The sequence below is a fragment of the Chrysochloris asiatica genome, unplaced genomic scaffold, assembly GCF_000296735.1.
Source record: "Chrysochloris asiatica unplaced genomic scaffold, ChrAsi1.0 scaffold00046, whole genome shotgun sequence".
NCBI lineage: Eukaryota > Metazoa > Chordata > Mammalia > Afrosoricida > Chrysochloridae > Chrysochloris > Chrysochloris asiatica.
This window is the reverse complement of record NW_006408564.1, coordinates 17,501,556-17,521,764: the sequence shown is the minus strand read 5'-3', so window position 1 is coordinate 17,521,764 and position 20,209 is coordinate 17,501,556. Positions and strand designations below refer to the sequence as shown.

Genomic DNA, 20,209 nt, shown 5'->3' with positions numbered 1-20,209 from the left:
CATTTAAGACAGTCTATTTTATCCAGTAATCTACCTGACCTGCCCAACCACTTGGATCTCTGTGTTTACCTTTTTTTCACAATGTAATTGTTTTGATCATAGACTGACCTCCCAGATCCTCTGCTCTTAAAATTTTATTCTGTTCTTGACTCTTTCATTTGTCGACTGAGTTCAGGTTGATGCTGCCATGTACGTCATGCTGTGGTTGTTATGTGTTCTTGTTGGTTCTCAGTCCACAGAACTTCCTTTAGGATGTTTTTCATAGCAGGGTTGGCTTTGGCAAAATCCCTTAGGTTCTGCTTATCCTGGAATGTTTTGATTACCCCATCGTATTTGATTGACAGCTTTGCTGGGTAGAGGATTCTTGGGTGGAAGTTTTTTTCTTTCAGAGTTTTATATATCTCTCCCCACTGCCTTCTTGCCTGCATGGTTTCTGTTGAGAAATCTGAGCTTAATCTGATTTGCTTGCCTTTGTATGTTATATTTATCTTTTCCCTAGCTGCTTTCAAGATGCTGTCTTTATCTTTGATTTTGGAGAGCTTGATTATTATATGTCTTGGTGATTGTCTTTTAGGGTCTATCCATCCTGGGGTTCGTTGAGCTTCTTGAATGCTTATCTTTTCACTTTTCATGATGTTAGGAAAATTTTCTTCCAGAAGCTCTTCAACTATCTCCTCTGTGGGCTTGTGTGATTGTTCCTGTTCTGGAATGCCAATAATTCTTATGTTATTCCTCTTCATGTTATCCAACATGAATCTTAGTCCTTCTTTGGATTTTTTTTATCCTTTTTTGTATTTGTTCTTCTATCTTAGTAGTGTTGAGAGATTTATCTTATAGCTCACTAGTTCTAGCTTCTATTTCTTCAATTCTATTCCTTTGCTCTTTCAACGTATTGTCCATTTCTGATATTCTATTATTAATCATTTGGACCTCTTTCTGTAGGTTTTGAATTGTTTCCAATGCTCTATCTTATTTGATTGTTCCTGTAGCACTTTCCTGACTTCTTCCTTATTTTTCTCAACTGCATTGTATAGTGTTTTGATACCTTTTATAATCATTTTTAGGAATTCCTTCTCAGGCTTTTCCAAAGCCTGCCCATCTTCTAGTATGGAATGTAGGTCTACTTCCAGCTCATTTGTCTCAGTCACTTTATCTTGTTTCTGGACATGTGCAGATATGTCATCTGCTTCTGTTTTTTAGGCATCTTCAGGGGTTATCTGTGGTCTTAATACTTAGATGGGTATGTATTTTGGTATTTTTTATGCTTTCTGAATGCCTCCCCGGTAGATGTGATCAGGAAATGGGCTTCCCTTTTCACTCTTCTTCCTGAGAAGTTTCAAGTTACCAATGTTGGTTGTTTTGATATAACTTAGGATTTAATTTTTGGCCTATTTATTTTCTCTTTTGTCTGCTTGTCCTGCTCCATTATCCCCGTTCTGGCCTTTTTTCTAGTTGGAAACAGTTCAGGGCCGCTGTGACCATTTGGTTTTAATTGGAGACGGTCTCTTTAAATTTCGAGGAGATCTGTGTGCATGCGTAGTAGAACCCTCCAAGGGTGGGACTGGGGTGCCCACTAGCTCAGGCACCCCTATAGTCACCAGAATAGAGGTGTGCAGATAGCAAGGGACCAATGAACAGATACCAAAAGAAAAGAATGTCCACACCTTTATCTCAGCAGTTCTGCCAGGCCTCTATGGCCACTCAGATCCTTTCCCCACGTGGTCTCACCCAAGATGGCAGCTCCTGGAGCAGCTGAGCGTCCCAGACTAGAAAGCAATAGATTTCTTCCTTCTGACGCAAATTCCCCCAGCTGTGAGCCTTCCAACCTTCTCAATATTCCTTTATATGTGGTTCAGAGTTCTGGGACCAGCCCCAGAGCCTGCTTGGTCGGGTATTCTGTGTTGTTGTTGTTGGAGCTCCTTTACTGCAATTCCACCTGATCTGCCATTTTATTTGTTCTTATTCAGCATATATCTTTAATACTGAATAAACTTTGACTTCAAATAATAGATTTTATAATTTTCAATATTCTCCCTCTCACAATAGAAAGCAAAGAATGAACTCAAACCACATGTGACAGAATGGGTTTCCCCAGATTAACTAAGAAACTTATTGGAACAGAGAATAGTAAACTTTTTCCTGTAAAGAACCAAACAGTAAATATTTTTAGCATACAGGGCTGTATGGTCTCCAATATCTACTCAACTCTGCTGCTCGTTACATCAAGAAGGCAGCCACTCACACCAAGTAAATAAATGTACATGACTAATCTAATACAAGTCTATTTACGGATATTGACATTTGAATTTCATGTAATTATTATGTAGACCAAAATCTTTCTGTGTGCTTTTATTTAAACTATTATTTAACAATATAAAAATCTTTCTTAGCTAGGCTGCAGGCAAGTTTGATCCATGGGATGTGGTTGACATTAGAATAGCTGAGGGGGTAAGAATCCCTGCCATCAGAACCATCTACCCGGGTCACCAGGGCTCCTTCACAGAAAGGTTAATGCAGAACTGACTGGTGGGGAAGAACACACAGCAACTGTCAGCAAGGATGCTGTCCATTGTTATCACAGCACTTTCTGAAACCTGATACCTGAGAGATCCAGGGTCAACAAGCACTTCAGATGACTCTGATGCAAGCTGAAACATGGGTCTCCTTGGTTCTTGTCTGAGGATTAGTTTGGATCTCTACTTGAGGTATAAGCACAGTACAAGCATGGCCATCTGCCAGAACCCTTATACAAGTACAAACAACAGAAATGGCAGTCTAACTTTCCTCAAAACAAAGGGGCAATATACATAGAGCTCCAAATGGCAGGAAACAAGTTCAAATCCATGCATACACTTAAAAAAAAAATAAGGAAGAAGTGATACGATATCTGAGACTTGCTTCAAAATAATTCATTGTGGGGAATGGAGTAGAGATCAAACAAGACTACACTGTAATTTATTAATTTTTAAAGATGGAAGATGGATTCAAGGAGACTCACTGAAGTATTTTCTCTACACTCAACCTCAAGGTCAGTTTGAACCACAAGGTTGGCAATTCATACTCACCAGCTGTTCCTTGGAAACACTACATAGGGTTGCTATGAGTTGGAACCAACTTGATGACACTTAACAATAACAAAACCACATTATCCACCATCACCAAGACCCTGAGACTAGAAGAACTAGATAGTTCAGAAGGTCCAGGAAACATCATTGACTGTTTTGTAAGAGATCACACATCCTAAAGTAGGAGAAAACTCAGAATAAAACTCAAATAACAAAAAAGCTCAGGCTTTTTGGTTGTATAAAGACAAATGGAACAATTGAGACTATAGATTTTAACAACCCTTCAAGTCTGGAAATTAACTTACCCCCATGGCTGAATTTTCAGCCAAACAACAGAATGGTTTATAATGGGAACAATAACACTAGAGAAACAGGCACATCTTAAAATAATCAGCCATTTGAGATCAAAAGCACAACATTTAATCAAGAACAAAGTTCAGATGGTTTAAGAAAGGAACAAAGAAAAGGGGAAACACAGGGCAGACGTGGGATATGTGAAGCTACATTGTAGGGATTGCAATCACTGATATTAAATAAAATGTGTACAAAATGTTGAATGGAAAATCTGACTTTCTCTTTAATCCTTCATCAAATACACAACTAAAACTATCTATCTATCTAATCTATCTATATATGTATTTTACTTTTATAGGCTTCAAATTATCCCTAAGAAAAAGGAAGGTGGAGAAAGATGATAAACTATGCAGAAAGGCTATGCGGGCTCTCTCCAGCAAGGATACAGAAAACTGGACGGCACCGATACAGAGGGCATTCCTAAAACTCTGAGCTCCAGAAGAAGGGAGAGAAAAGTGGATTAAGTGCCTACTGGGAGAGAGAGTGGAATAGACATGGCAAGAAAGGAGGTGAATGATGGGGAGTGGTAGCTGATGGAACCTGCTGCAGCCATCTTGAGAGTTTATGAACGGCTTTAATAACAAGAAACCATGTTCCCATTGCAGAAACCTGCCTGTGACTCATGGAGACCAAGGTGCGATTTAATTTATTTATTTCCTTTTTGTGTGACCAGTGTATAACCCCAAGGAATCTCCCACTTTCCAGGCAGTTGGAGCCACTTGGAGGTTGTAAGCCATGAAGAGGAGCTATATACAATAACAGCACTAAGGCAGGCTCTGATCCAAATCTGCAAAGTTGAACCTTGCCAGCCCTGAACTGGTTCTCACTAGGAGAAGGGGTTGAATGGATGTGCGAGGTAAGTGGGGGAAAAAAAAGGAGGTGGGCAATCTGTGTGGACCTACGTGATGCAATGTGGCCACTTTGAACATTCTCAGGCAGCTATGAAGGTAAAAGGCAGTAGGTGGCACAGTGCACTGCTTACTACTTATGTTGTTGTTGTTATGTGCCGTGGAGTCGGTTCCAACTCATAGCGACCCTGTACAGGGTTTCCGAGGTTGTAAATCTTTACCGGAGCAGAAAGCCTCATCTTTTTCCTGTGGAACAGCTGGTAGTTTTGAACTGCTGACCTTGCAGTTCGCAGCCCGATTCGTAAGCACTACGCTACCAGAGCTCCTTATAGGTAGAGAGAAAGTCACTGACTTTCATTTTTCACTGTGTGGGTTGTTTATTCTATTTGTCTTTGTTCTACTTGCATCACACAATAGGAGAGAGCAACTGTAGTCACAAAGACAAGTCACAGTCATACCCTCTACAACTATACCAAATGGGTTAGAGCCAATAACAGTTGATAAACACCAGAGCAGCAACTACAACCAATATCGACTAAATCTACTCTGAATTGAACTATATGAACAATGAACAGTTAACATAGAAGCTCAAGTCCTGATTGCACCTACAAGGAGGAAATCAGTGAGCGACTAAGAATACACCAAAATACGTTTCTCAATTTAGTACAAATACAACACTACTACAATGCCTAGAAAGCAGCAGAATATTTCTGTTCACATGAAGAACAAGACAGATTAGCTCAATCCAAGAGGCAGAGCTACATATTGCTTTTGAAGAAAAAGAGGAACCAGAACTACCTGAAAAGAAATTCAAAAAAATGATTTAAGAAGATGAACGAACACAAGTACGATAGTACCAAAATGAAAATCACCAAGATATGCTATAATCAAACTCTGCAAAATCAAAGACAAGAAAAGACTGCTGTAAGGCAGCTAAGGAAAAACAAAACGCTACCTACAAAGGAAGAAACATACACAAAATTCTGAAAGAAAACAACTGCTAACCAAGATTCACAAATCCAGCAAAAATGTCCCAAAAATAAGACGGCAAAATTATAACATTTCCAGATTATCAGAAATTAAAGGAATTTGTAAAAACCAACTTTACAAAAATTACTTAGGAGAGTCCTTTGAACCGAGAAAAACAATATCAGACAACCATAGATACACAGCAGCAGCATCAAGAAGTCAATCCAGATATAGACGTATCCAGAGTAAAACAAAATTGCAACACTGAAAATAGGGTATCAGGGAAATCAATTTATAATGAAGACAACTACAGAGCAAAAAGCATAGTTACTGAATACCAGATGACATGAAAGTCAAGTAGATTTCAAGATAAAACAGACTGTTTTAAAACGGAGAAGAAATTAATAAATTATAGGGTAACCTCAAAGAAAAACAATAAACCTTCACATCAAATCAAGAAAAGGAAAATCTATGGAGAATTGGCAAACATTAAAACTATGAAGAATTTGGCAAGAAAAGGCACACAAAATAAATGATCTCAGCACAGGAAAAAAATGCAGAAAAAAGAAATGAGTAGCATCACAACAACACATGCAGCAAAATGAATGTAATCAATTCGTACCTATCTATAATTACACTGAATGCCAATGTATTAAACATACAAGTCAAGAGACTGAACATAGAATAATGTATAAGACAGCAGAATCCTTTAATATACTGTCTGCAAGAGACACACCTTACATTCAAAGATAAACACAAATTAAAAATTTATGAAGCTAATGGCAATCAGAAATGAGTATAAGTGGCAATATTAACCCTTGATAAAATAGACTTTAAGGTAAAAACCCGCATAAGAGACAAGGAAGGACATTTTTTCACAACTAAAGGGTCAATTAAGCAAGAATACACAATTATAATACATATCTATGCTCCCAATGAAAGAGCCTCTAAATACATAAATCAAATTCTAATAAAATTGAAGAAAGAAATAGATTAACTCTACAATAATAGTGGTGGTTGTTACATGCTGTGGAGTTGGTTCCAACTCACAGTGACTCTGTATAGGGTATTCTGAGGCTATAAATCCTTACAAGAGCAGAAAGCATCATCTTTGTCCCGTGGCTACAACAGTAGTACGAGATTTTAATACACTATTGTCAAAAGAAAGGAGCTCTGGTAGCGTAGTGGTTATGAATCGGGCTGTGAACCTTAAGGTCAGCAGTTCGAAACTACCAGCTGCTCCGCGGGAAAAAGATGAGGCGTTCTGCTCCCATAAAGATTTACAGCCTCGGAAACCCTGTACAGGGTCGCTGAGTCGGAACCGACTCCATGGCACATAACAACACCAAATTGTCAAAAGAAAGGACCGAACAACCAGAAAGAAACTTAACAAAAACACAGAGGAACTAAACAACACAATCAATCAGCTTAACTTCATAGATTTATACAGAGCACGATACACATGTGAGGCCTCAAAGCAACTATCAATAAATTTTAAAACATCAAAATACTACAAACCATCCTCTCAGATCACAATGCTATATATAAAATTTAAAATGAGTAACAGGAAAGTCAAAGAAACAAAATCAAATACATGAAAACTGAGTAACATCCTGCATAAAACCCAAGGGGTAGCAGAACAAATTAAAAAATGGAATTAAAAGATTTCTTGAAGCAAATGAGAATGAAACCATAAAATATCAAAACCTTTGGGATACAGCAAACCAGTGTTGAGAGGGCAATTTATAGCGATAAACGCACACATCCCAAAAGAAGAAAGGACCAAATCAATACATTAACACAGCACCTCCAACAATTAGAAAAGGCCAGAAGAGTACGCTTATAATCATCAGAAGAAAAGAAATAATAAAAATTGTAGCATAAATACATGAATCAGAAAACAGAAAAACAACACAACGAATCAACAAGAAGTTGGTTCTTTGAAAGGATTAATAATATTGACAAACTATTGGAAAATCTAACAAAAGAAAAGAAGATGCAAATAATACTCCTAAGAAACAATACTGATGACACTGCAACAGAATCAACAGAATTAAAAAGGATAACAGAATACTACCCAAGACTTGTGCTCCAATAAATTTGAAATTCTGGAATAAACATGACCTACCTAAACTAACCCAGTTGCTGGAGAAGGATACCATGTTTGGTAAGGTGGAGGGTCAAAGAAAAAGAGGAAGATCCCCAGCGAGATGGACTGGCAAAGTGGCAGCATCAATGGGCTTAAGCACAGAAACAATTGTTAGGTTGGCCCAGGATCGGGCAGGGTTTCATTATGTTGTGCACAGGGTCGCTATGAGTTGGTAATGACTCGATGGCACCTAACACCACCACCAACAACCTTAAACTAACATAGAGTGAAGTAGAAAACTTGAAAAGACCTATAACAAAGGAAGAAATTGATCACACAACAAAAAAAATTCCAGGCCCAGATGGCTTCGCTGGTGAATTTTACCAAACATTTAGAGAAGTATTAGCACCAATTTTACTAAAACTATTCCAAAACACAGAAAAGGATGGAAAACTCCCGAATACAGTTTATGAAGCCTAATTCTCATACCAAAACCAGGCAAGTTTATCATTAAGAAAGAACATTATAGACTAATTTCCTTCACGATAGGTTAGCCAATAGAATTTAACAACATATCAAAAAATAATACATCATGACCAAGTGGGATTCATACCAGGAATGCAAGGATAGTTCAATATTAGAAAAACAATCAACATAATCTACCATAAAAAAGGGAAGAAAAAAAAAGTCTGTTCTCGATAAAAATAATCAATAGCGTAGAAATCGAAGGGAAATTCCTCAACATAATTAAGAGCATATATACAAAACTAACAAGGAATATCACTCTCAGCAGACAGAAACTGTAAGTATTCCCTTTGGGAACAGGTACCTGACAATAATGCCCTTTATCACCACTCGTATTTAATATTGTGCTGGATGTCGTAGCCTGAGTTATAAGGCAAGTATGGGAAATTAAAGAGATCCAAATTGGTAAAGAGGTAAAACTTTCAGTATCTGATATGATCCCTTACACAGATGATATGATCCCTTAAACAGAAAATTCTAAACATTCAGCAAGAAATGTATTAGAACTTATTGGAAGATTTAGCAAAGGTGGCAGGGTACAAGATCAATACATACAAATCAGTTGAATTCCTCTATACTAATAAAGACAGCTCTGAAAATGAAATTACAAAACCAATACCCTTTACAATAGCTACAAAAAGGAAGAAATACTTAAGGAATAAATCTAACCAGAGAAACAAAAGCCTATATACAAAGGCAAAACACTACTCGAAGAAACCAAAAGCGACGTACAAAAATGAAGACTATATCATACTCACAGACAGGAGGACAACATTGTGAAAACGTCAATACTTTGCAAAGCAATCTATAGATATAATGCAATCTCAATCCAGATTAAAACTACATTCAATAAAGAGATGGAAAAATGACCATGAACTTTATATGGAAAGGAAAGAAACCTCGGAAAAGCAAAGCAATGCTTAAGAAGAATAACGTTAGAGACTTCTCCTTGATCACAAAATCTACGACTCTGCCAAAGTGGTGAGAACAGCCTGGTACTGGTACAACGAAACATACATATATCAATGGAACAGAATTGATAACCTAAAAGTAAATCTATCCATATACAGTCAACTGATCTTTGACAAAGGGCCAAAACACATTAAACGAGGAAGAGATAATCTCTTCAAGAAATGGTGCTGACAAAACTGGAAATTGATTTGCCAGGCCAAATCTCACAACATATATAAATACAAAATAATCATGGAATAAGACCTAAATATAACACCTAGAACTATACAGAACATTAATGAAAAATAGGGACAAGTTTAGGGGTTCTAATACATTGCATGTGGCGCTGTGGGTTAGTACCAAGACTGCAGGGCTGGTTTGAATCTCAAGGTCAGTGGTTCAAGCTCACCAGCAGCTCCTCGGAAACCCTATGCAGGGTCGCTATGGTCAGAACAGCACTTAACAACATGACATACATACACTATCAAACATTGCAAAAAACACATAAACAGTAGAAGACAAAATAGATGACTGGAATTTCCTTAAAAAGTAGAAATTTATGTGCATCAAAAGATGTCATCAAAAGAGAATAAAAGAAAGCACAGATACTGGGGGAAATTTTTTTGCAACAATGTATCAGACAAGAAACTGGTATCTAAAATTTAGAGAAAATGACACCACTACAAGAAAAAGACAAATAACCCAGTTTAAAAATGGGTACAGGACATGAACTGATACTTCACCAAGACAGCCAACAAATGAGGAAATGCTCATAATCATTAGTCATTAGAGAGATGAAATCAAAACAATGAGATATCATCTTACACCAGCATTAACCACAAAGTTAAAAAAAAAACAACAGAAAACAACAAATGTTGGTGATGGTGTGGAGAGACTGGGACCCTCCTACATTGCTGGTGGGACTGTAAAATGGTCCAACCCTCTATGGAAAGCGGTATGGAGCTTGCTCAGAAAGTTGAAAACGGAAATATTTTATGACCCAGAAATGCCGCTACTTAATATGTATGTATGCACAAGAAATATGACCCAAGACACTAGATACATCACAGCACTATTTACAATAGCAAAAAGATGGAGACAGCCAAGGTGTACATTAATGGAAGAATGGATAAACTTTGGTACATACACACAGTGGAATATCATGCAACCTCGAAGAATAAGGATGAATCTGCAAAATATCTCATAACCTGGAAGACATTACGCTGAGTGAAATTAGTCAATCACAAAAGGGCAAATATTATACGAGACCATTATTATTAATGCTTAAGAAAAAGTTTCCAGGTTAAAAAAAACATTCTTTGAAGGTTACTGGGGAGGGGGGGAGGTGGAGAGAAATTCACTGGCTACAGGGTAGACAGAGCTAAGGTTGAGTAAGGGAGGAAAGTGGTATACAAAGAGGGGGAGGGCAAAACAAACCAAAAGGGAAGGTGGCAGACGAACAATGAAGATGGGGGAAGAATTAGGGAAATATGTATGGGCTACATGGGATAGAAGTAAATAGAGATATATATGCAAACTTGGAACAACAGTGTTCTGTGAGTAGATATGTGGATCAAGACAGCCTAAATGGGTAAAGGAGGGAAAACTGTTTATGTGCTTGACTGTCTTATGGATATTAGTTTCCCCTGCCTTCTACTGCAAAATACACATTTATGTGCGATAGAACAGAACGAATACTGGGAATCAGGATCACACAAAGCTTGTAAGCCCATCTTCTGCCTATAACTAATTAAAATTGCTACAAAGGGGGCTAGAATTGGCCCAGGGATATAGGTTTCTTTATAAGCCTTTGTAGAGTATGGGCACTTAGGTGGAATCCTGAGTTCCACACAGTACCTTCTGATTTGGGATGTTACCATTTGAAAAGACATGTAGACCAACCTCAAACTGCTAAGAAAACAGAAGATTGTTAAGAAGAAGGACCTACAGAAAGAAAACAACTGCTTGGCTGTCTGAATTTCAAGCAAGCTGTTTGCTTTGGAGACATCAAGGCAAAAAAAGTCAGCCCATCAGGGAAACTCAATGGGAACCCACAAGCACTCTAGTATGCTTGCTGGTGAACCCCTGGGTCTACTTGTGAGTGAAGTGGGGGAAATGCAGCAATGTAGACATGGGTTGAGTTCAGTCATTTTCCACTGACACCCAATGACCTTCAGATAAGAAAGAGAAGAGGAAGGGCTAGCTAGTCTGAAGTTTAGGGAGGTGTGTGAACTTCTGAGTCCATGGGCACTCACCTAGCTCCTGGGGGCTAGGGCTGAGAGTAAAGCAGCTAACTGGTCTGAAGTGCAGGAGGGTGGATGTGAACTCCCAAACTTGCAGCTAGTACCCATCTGACCTAACTTGAATGGCTAGCTGACCAAAACTCGACCAGATGAAGATAAAGATGCTTGATCCTGTGGACAATAATAAATTTCTACAATTTGGTGAACTGGGCTTTAAGCTTATGGATGCAGCTGCTCAAAATTCTAAACAGAATGGAAGATTCTTCAGATCAAGGAACAAGCTTGTTTCCTCACTGTTTATGCTGTTGTTGTTAAGTACGTCTGAGTTGGTTCCGACTCAGAGCAAATTTGTATAGGGTTTCTGAAGACCTTGAACTGCCAACACTGGGATTCAGAGGGACTGGTAATTTAGACAATGGCTATCAAAAAAGGGGGAGGGAGCTATAAAGGCACAACGTGGCTGGCTTACAAGCTTTCATGAGTGCGCTTAGTTTCAGAATGAGTGGGTTATGAAAGAATCTCCACTGAACAGTTTCCCTCTTTTCCAGATGGATTTCGTGAAAGGGGATGGGGAATGATGGTGATAGGATTTTACAGATTCAACTATAATTGTTAGCAGGATTGTGACAGTCACAACTGTATTTGTAAAAGATACGTAAATAAGAGGGGGGTAATCTGTTATTTCAGTAACACACAATCCTAGGATCATCAAGAAGGAAGAGCAAAAGTGGAGCTTGAGATCCCTACCTAGAAAAGTACTAACAGCAGAAACCATGGCATGGAGAGAGGGAGCAGCTGCAGGCTGCTTACTGAGTAAGGCTGCATGTCTTTGGGCAGGAGGCTGGCTTGCAGAATGTGCTTTTTGGACATTTAAATGAATATATATTTTTTGTTTTGTATGTGTATCAAATATCTCTGCTTTGTTTATTTGTGAAATATAAGATGTCAATGGAGAGACACAGGAAAAAAGGATAACTAACTTGTTGTTGCAGGGAAGGGATTACAATCATTGAGATGAAACAAACAGTGTAATTTGTTGAATGTAAATCTCACGATGTTGTCTGCAAAACGTCGCTCAATTCACAATAAAAACATAAAATAAAATTAAAAAAAACAAGGAAATAGTTCATTGCTCACCACTTCAGGGAGAGTCTTTTAGATCTCTAATGCAGTGTACTTTATACAACTGTTAATTATCAGTTAACTGCTTATGAATAACACTCCCCTCTCCTGCCAAGACCCTAGGCAAGAAAAAAGAGGTATTAATAGGTTGACTCAGTCTGTGCTGGTTGAGGCTGCCCACCTCTCTAGTTTTTCTTTTTACCTCACTGTCTGTAGGTACCTACCAATGTCTTTTCCATCCTGCATTTGACTCAGTTTTGTCTCAGCTTATTAAAGTGTAAGTGTCCACCTGGACTGTCTTCCTAGTCCCTTGCTTAATTCTCAGAGATAAGAGAGGTGGTAGGTATCCTGTCTTCACGCTTTCTGGAAACTGTAACAGACTGTTGAACTCAAGAGAGAGCAACAAGAATCACTGAAAGACAGCTTCTGGCCTCTCCTTGATCCATGAGGTGTACACCCTACATAATAGATACCATCTTTCTTAGGGGCACAATGTTGTTGTTGTTATGTGCCGTGGAGTTGGTTCCGACTCATAGCGACCCTGTACAGGGTTTCCGAGGCTGTAAATCTTTACGGGAGCAGAAAGCCTCATCTTTCTCCTGCGGAATAGCTGGTAGTTTTGAACTGCTGACCTTGCGGTTCATAGTCCGATTTGTAACCACTACGCTACTAGAGCTCCTTACAACAGAAAATTAATCATTTGAACCATTCTTGAGAGACAAAAATCAATCTAACAGTGAGTCCAATTTATTCATTTTGAACCAATATTTACTGAGCACAAATGGCACACAGAAGCTGAATATGCCTCAATAAACAGTACTCTTTACACTCAGGGAGCTTACTCCAACGAAAAAGTCAGCACATAATCTGAAATGGTCAATAGTGATAAATTGCATGTTTGGAGAAAGGAAAGCACAGGGTACTTTGACACTGTTCAACAGGTGGACTTAACGATAGCTTCCCAAAGAAAACATCATTTTCCAATTCCACTGTCAATTCTCACAGTGAAATTTTATGTTTTCTATTTGCTGTGAAATTAAGGTACTTAATGTTCTGACTTTTAAAGGTTCCCTTTATGTTCAGGCACTAATATGGAAACCTTAAATCAGTTATGCATACTGAATAATTCCATTTAGATATCTGTTAAATCTAGAATTTCACGAATTGCCTTTGCAGGAGTTTTATCATTAAAAAAGAAACGTCAAAATGTATTATCTATCTTTAACACCAAATCAATTGTGCTGCCAAACTAGTATTGTTGTTAAGTGTCATCGAATCAGTTCTGATTCATATAGACCTTGTTAGGATTTCTGAGGAGCAGCTGTTTGAACTGCCAACGTTGTAGTCTGCACTCCACTCATTTGTATTCTAGTGCCAGGAGTCAAAGTTATAGAAAGAACAAAAAACCAACGCTATAAAAGGATGAGAATTCCAAAACAAAATCCAGGCAGACCTGTGAAATATTACTTAGATGTTTATTCCAATTCGTCATGGTGGACAACTAGAAAGAAGATGAAGGAAACAAAAATCAGTGGTCCTACAGTTGATTTTGACTCATGGTGACCCAGCATGTGTCAGAGTAGAATAATGCTTCACAGGGTTTAAGTGCCAACCAAGTTAATTGTTTGTACCACCCGAGACTCCAAAAGATAGAACACAAATGATTACCAGGTAACAGCAAAATGGAAAATGATACTCCTACATTGTTAAACTACAGATAATCTCACTTCCATTCAGATTAATAGTTCCAACCTTTCTCCACAGAATACTACTTTGGCAGTCTTGCCAATAGAGAAGTGGATAAAACAAATGTACAAATAGAGAGACACAAAAAGCAGCCAGTAAAAACCCTATGGAGTGCAATTCTGCTTTAAGACATATGCGGTCAGTATGAATCACTCGAATCCATGGCAATTGGTCTGGTTTATAACAACAGCAACAATAAAAAATCTGGTTTATGATCACCAAGGACACCTGGTGTGGTGCTGTAGGATAAGCAATGTTGGCAATTCAAAGTCACCAGACTGATGTGGTGCAGTAGAATTAGCACTGGACTGCGAACCACAAGGCCAGCAGTTCAAATCTATAAGCTTACTCCTCACAAACGCTATACAGGGTTGCTACGAGTCGAAACTAACCTAATGGCACTTAATAATAACAACGATCACGCAGTAGTACTGGTGTGGCACTCAGGATAAACACTGGACTTTTAACTGCAAGGTCACCAGTCCAAACACACCAGCCACTCTTTCAAAACCCTACACAGGGTTGCTGTGAGTTGGAACCAACTTGAAGGCACGAACAGCTAATGATCACCTAAAGACCATTCAATTAAGCTGTGGGGGCACAGTGGGCTCAAGTGCTCAGATGACAACCAAAAGGTTGGCTGTTTAAACCCAACAGTCCCTTCCAAGAAGAAAGATATGGCAGTCTGCTTCCACAAATATATAGTCTTGGAAGCCTTAAGGGCCAGTCCTACTTGGTCATACAAGGCCACCGTGAGTCGGCTCTGACTTGAATGCAAGAGGCCATAGTTTTTTGGTTTAAAGCCCATTCAAAGAGCCCAGATTAAAAACCACTAACCCTGACCCAAGCCATGGCATTTCTCAATCACCTCATATGCATGTGAAAGTTAAACAATGAATAAGGAAGACCGTAGAGGAATTGATGAATTTGTATTACAGTGTGGGCGAAGAATACTGAAAGTAACGTGGACAACCAGAACCAACAAATCTGTCCTGGTGTAAGTACACCCAGAATGCTCCTTAGAAATAAGAATGGCAAGACTTCATCTCTGGTTTTTTGGACATATTGTCAGGAAGAATCAATTCATGGAAAAGGATGTCTTGCACGGTAAAGTAGATGGTCACTGAAACAGAAGATTCTCAAAGAGATGGACTGACACAGTAGTAGCAACAATGAACTCAAACAGAGTAATTGTTAAGGTGGCACAAGAACAGGCACTGTTCCATTCTGCCATGCACAAGGTTGCTATGAGTTGGCATTAACTTGACAGCAACTAACAACCAGCACCAACACCCAGGGAGCTGCCAGAAATTCAACCTGGATTGAAAAGAGGACATGGGAAAAGGGATATCATTGAAAATGTCGATGGATCTTGGCTGAAGCAAAGAATACCAGAACAATGTTTACCTGTGTTTTATTGACTATGGGAAGGAATTGGACTATGTGGATCATTAATAAGCTATTGATAACATTGATAAGAATGGGAATTCTATAATACTTAACTGCACTCATGCAGAACCTATGCATAGACCAACAGGCAGAAGTTTAAAAAGAAAAAGGGGATACTGCGTGGTTTAAAATCAGGAAAGGTGTCCTTAGGGCTCTGTCCATAATTATTCAATCAGTACGCCGACCAAATACTCTGAGAAGCTGGACTATATGAAGAAGAGTGTACCATCAGGATTGGAAATGGGTCTCATTAAGAACCTACAATATGCAAATGATGCAACCCTATGTACTGACAGTGAAGACTACTTGAAGCACATGCTGATGAAGATCAAAGACTACAGCAAAAACACTTAAGTTGTCCAGGATTTCATTTTACTTGGATCCACAATCAATGCTCATGATAGCAGTAGTCAACAAACCAAATAACGTATGTACTGGGCAAGTATGCTGCAAAAGACCTCTTTAAAGTGTTGAAACACCAAATATGAGTAGATGACTAAGGTGCATCTGACAGAAGCCAGGGTACTTTTTTAATTACCTTGTATGCATATGAAATCTGGACAATGAATACAGAAAACATTATGAAAAATTGATGCTTTTGAATTTGGCATTGGCAATGTATACTTAAAAAGTACTATGGACTTCCAGAAAAACAAGTTATGTGCTTTGGAAGAAGTACAGCCAAAATGCCCCTTAGAAGCAAGAATGGCAAGACTTTCTGTCATGTACTTTGGACATGTTATTACTGGAACTGTGTCTTGGAAAAGGACATCATACTTGGTAAGTATACAGAGAAAGATCCCCAGTAAGATGATTTAACACAGTAGTTGTCACAATGGGCTCAAACATAACAGTAATTGTGAGGAGGGCACAAGACCAGGCAGTGTTTCACTGAGTTGTGTACAGGGTCGCTATGAGCCAGAGCGGACCCCAAGACACGTAACAAACATAATAATTCAGATAAATATCAAATTTGAAAATCAAGTTTAAAAGTATCTGCATGTGACAGGGATAAGGGATTCAGCAGGAACCGAGTGAGCGGCTTTACGGACCCGTGCTGTGGATTTCACTCTGACTCTCAAGAAGGCCCCACAAGCCTCAGAGGAGACCAGAGCTCCACAGGGTTTTCTATGGCTCATTTTTCAGAAGTAGACTGCCAAGTCTGTCTTCTGAGGTGCCTCTGGATAGATTCAAACTTCTAACCCTTCAATTAACAGCCAAGTGCATTAAACACTTATACTGCCCAGGGACTTGTTTATCTTGTTTAGTATTATACATGAAGCTTCAAAAACACCTTTACTTGGGATGAGATGATATTAACCAAAGACAATGGGACATAATTGTCCAATATTATGCCTAATATTAAAATGCATTTTCATTTCTTAATCAGTCAAACATGATTCTTTGTTAGGATAGTATAAAGACCACTGTATGAGTGCTTAAAGGGGATTCTGACATGGCCAGAAAATGCACAAAATCACAAATAAAGAACTGACGGAATTTTAAACTTCACTCTCTACTTGAACCTGTACAAGTGATCTAACTTGGTAGCTTCTGCATCCTCTAAATGGCTACAGCAGCCAAAGGACAAAAACAAAACAAAACAACAGGCATCAGAATCACAATCAGATCTATGACTCTACTACACTATTGTGCCTTACCTTATGTAGCTAGTTAAAAGGTCTTGGAAAGCCTGCTGATGAGGAAGTCTCAGCACAAAACAGTAGAGAAAAACTGAGTCTAAACCACTAAATTTAGTTGGGTTTCAGTCCAGACCAAGTTGCCCAGTGCAACAGTAATACACTTACTCATCTTCTATAGAGGAATTACCAATAATTAGCACCCTGTATTTATACAGATTTAGGAACCTTTTATGAGAAATGTATCCACACCCAGAGAACGAAAACTATGAACAAGTGCAGGTCAGATCCCCTAAAAGAACTCTACTCCAACTGCTTCATATGAGAGTTGCCACCTACTGATTTTAATTTTTTAAGCCTAGGCGGCCTGCCAATTCAACACTAAAACCGGACTAACAACTGATTTTTCCTATTGCAACATCGTCAACAAGTCCTATGCTTTCCCTCTCTTTCCTTAGCTCTCAAATAGCAATCCTCATTTTAAAAACCAACTACGGCAATTTTACACTACGGCAATAATAAGCTCTCTACAGCTTTCTGCAAACTCGCAACCCTCTAGATTAACTAAGTGAATTATATGCATGGGTGTGTTATATGAGAAAATCCAGTGATTTGTTCTATCATCTAATTCAAATGGAAGTTCTCTTAAGAGCTGACAATGGTATGACTCTTCTTCACAGATGCAAAAGGCCAGCAAGGGGCCAATTGAAAGAACAAAGACTAGGATCTTGAAGGAAAGGCAGGTGCTAAAAATAAGTAAACATGAAGACAGAGTAACAATAAGCCAACTCTGAACTTTACAAATGTTCCAGTAGCCAAAGGTTTTCCTATTCTTGGGGTCTGGACAATAATTCTGTCAACACCAATGGCCACAGGTAAGAAATAATATTCGCACAAGCTAATAGAAACTCAGAATTTTGGGTATCACATCTGACTTAATGCCTTGTCCTTCCTGCCCACTTAAAAGAAAAACCTGAAACTGAGCTTGAACTTTAACAGGGGGACTAGACTCAAGTAGTTTTTACTGGCCTGTTTGCCCAGGCCTGGAGTTGACAAGGGATAGCAAAGGCTGACATTTGAAAGTAAAAGAAAATCTTATGGCAAAGTCCACAACACTTTCCAGGTGTCTGCTCTTTCATTTGTAGTCATACCTTTAGCAACAGATATTTCCCCTAAAGTATCCTTTTACCAGTTTTAAAAACCATACTAAAAATTAAGATTCTGATTGTTACAGGCACTAAAAGTCATGCTTCCCCCTATATAAATCTGCCCTTTTCTTTCTTCACCTAGACAGCTCACAAACAAAAGCTGCCTAACTACCGTCTTCACTGTAACAATCACTTTGTAGCACCCTAAACTTTACACAGGCAGTACCTCTACCTGCTGATAAACTTCTTCCATTCCTAAATCTGTCTTTAATGCAAACGCATATGTAAGTTGGAACAGTTAAGTATGGTTTGTATCTAAGGTTAGTCAAATGTTTGTCTTAGTATATATTGTGGTATATACTTATCTATATAGAAAAAAAAACTTTTAAGAAACACTTCGGATACACAAAAATATTTTGAACACAATACAATAAGAACAGTTATGATACATGTTACAAAGTGGCTGCTGTTGTTAAGTACTGCTGAATGAGCTTTCACTTATAGTGACCTAGTCTGTATAGGATTTTCAAGGAGCGGCTGGTGGGTTTTAACCACTGAACGTGCAGTTCGCAGTCCAGTTCTTATCCTAAAGTGTCCCACCAAAGAAAAGTGTTGCCCCTTTATTACTACCAATGACTGATTGTGTCTAGAATTTTGAATGTAATGAGCCTTAAAGATGTTGGTTCGGAACTACTACTACAGGGGTGTACTGCATAAGTAACCCAGTGATTGCCTGTCAGTTAGATTTCATTATACAACTGCACAACAGAGCATCATCTTTCTTAATGTTGAAAAGTCACTCTGACTGTCAGCAGAGAATTTCTGCTGGCAATAGTCTCCTTTCCAGAGTAAACCCTAAGTATTTGTACAAAAGTTTTCTAAAGCTAAGAATTCTTCCCTCTACTTATGACCTGAAGGGACCTGGGCTCAGTGTTCATTAGAACTCAGTAGATGACACGTCTGCAGTCCTGCCAGCCCACTACCACTACTTGCCACTCAGGCAGCATCTTGCCAGGCCCCATTTTCAGGATGTTCCCCATTACACACCATTATAGTAAGTCCCTAGAAACCAGATTTCCCAAATGCTCTAGCCCTTGTCCTCCCAGTCCTCTTTGGGCAGCATCCTAGTATGAGGGAAGGAGTCCGCAGGTGGGTTGAAGTTCCAGGCCCTAGTGCAGCAGGCAAGGAACTTACTTCACACCAGGACTTTCAGAAACTCTTTCAGGGGGGCTGGACTCACCTTCCCGACAGAGCCCCATGACTTCGCGGTTTTTCCCAAACTCCTTGAAACTTTCATCCAATTCGGTCCCTAGGAGATACACACACACAGGAGGAGGGTAGAGGCAGGTCAGTGGCCTGAGTGTGACGCATGCTCATGCACGCTTGGGGTAGATGTGGGCACCTCAGCGCTCCCCAACCCGGCAATAGCATCTTGAACCCCCGAGGGGGCAGACACAGGAAGGGTTGGGGGCGGGGGAGGGAGACTCTCAGGAGGAGGGGGATGGGGGCGTGGGGAAGAGGAGGGCGTGCATACTTACCGTCCTTCCCAGGAAGTTTGGAAGCCTCAATCCATAGATTCCATGACTGTCCAAGCATCTTTTCAGGGCTTGGCAGGGGCCTGCACTCCCCGACGGTCGCCATTGCAGCAGCGGCGGCAGAGGTGGAGGAGGCACTGGGACCGCCGTCCTCCGGCCGTAGGCGCCGCAGTGCCGGCGCCTGCCTTTGGGGCTGCGGAGGCTGCGGCTGCTGCTGCTGCTGCTGCCGGGCGGCCACGGCCGCTGCTCCGCCCGCCGCCGCCACCACCGCTCGGCGCAGTTCCCCCCTGACGTCATCTGCGGCCCGCTCCGACATTCTTTCCGCTCCTACAATGTAACAAAAAAGGGGGAAAAGAGTCGCGCGGGGGCCGCTTTTAAGGAAGCGCAGGGGAGTTCCAGCGGCGTGCGCGGCCCGTGGGCCGGGTGGGGCGCACTGACAGTGCCCCCGAGTCGCCCAGCTTCCCCACCCCCGCCCGCCTACTCTGGGGCCACCCCCCGCCCCGGGCGCAAAGTCCGCGGCGCCGA

General features: G+C 39.9%; 1 protein-coding gene across 1 annotated transcript in view; it reads right to left on the bottom strand.

Annotated features, from left to right (window-relative positions):
• Nucleotides 1-20,000, bottom strand: part of ATXN7 (ataxin 7) — a 127,557-nt gene extending 107,557 nt beyond the window's left edge. Inside the window, exons 1-2 of the mRNA XM_006862104.1 lie at nucleotides 19,688-20,000; nucleotides 19,390-19,458 (exon numbers count right to left, since the gene is read on the bottom strand). Coding sequence (XP_006862166.1) covers nucleotides 19,390-19,458; nucleotides 19,688-20,000 — 382 coding nt within the window. The remainder of the gene's footprint in view (nucleotides 1-19,389; nucleotides 19,459-19,687) is intronic.
• Between the last annotated feature and the right edge of the window lie 209 nt (nucleotides 20,001-20,209).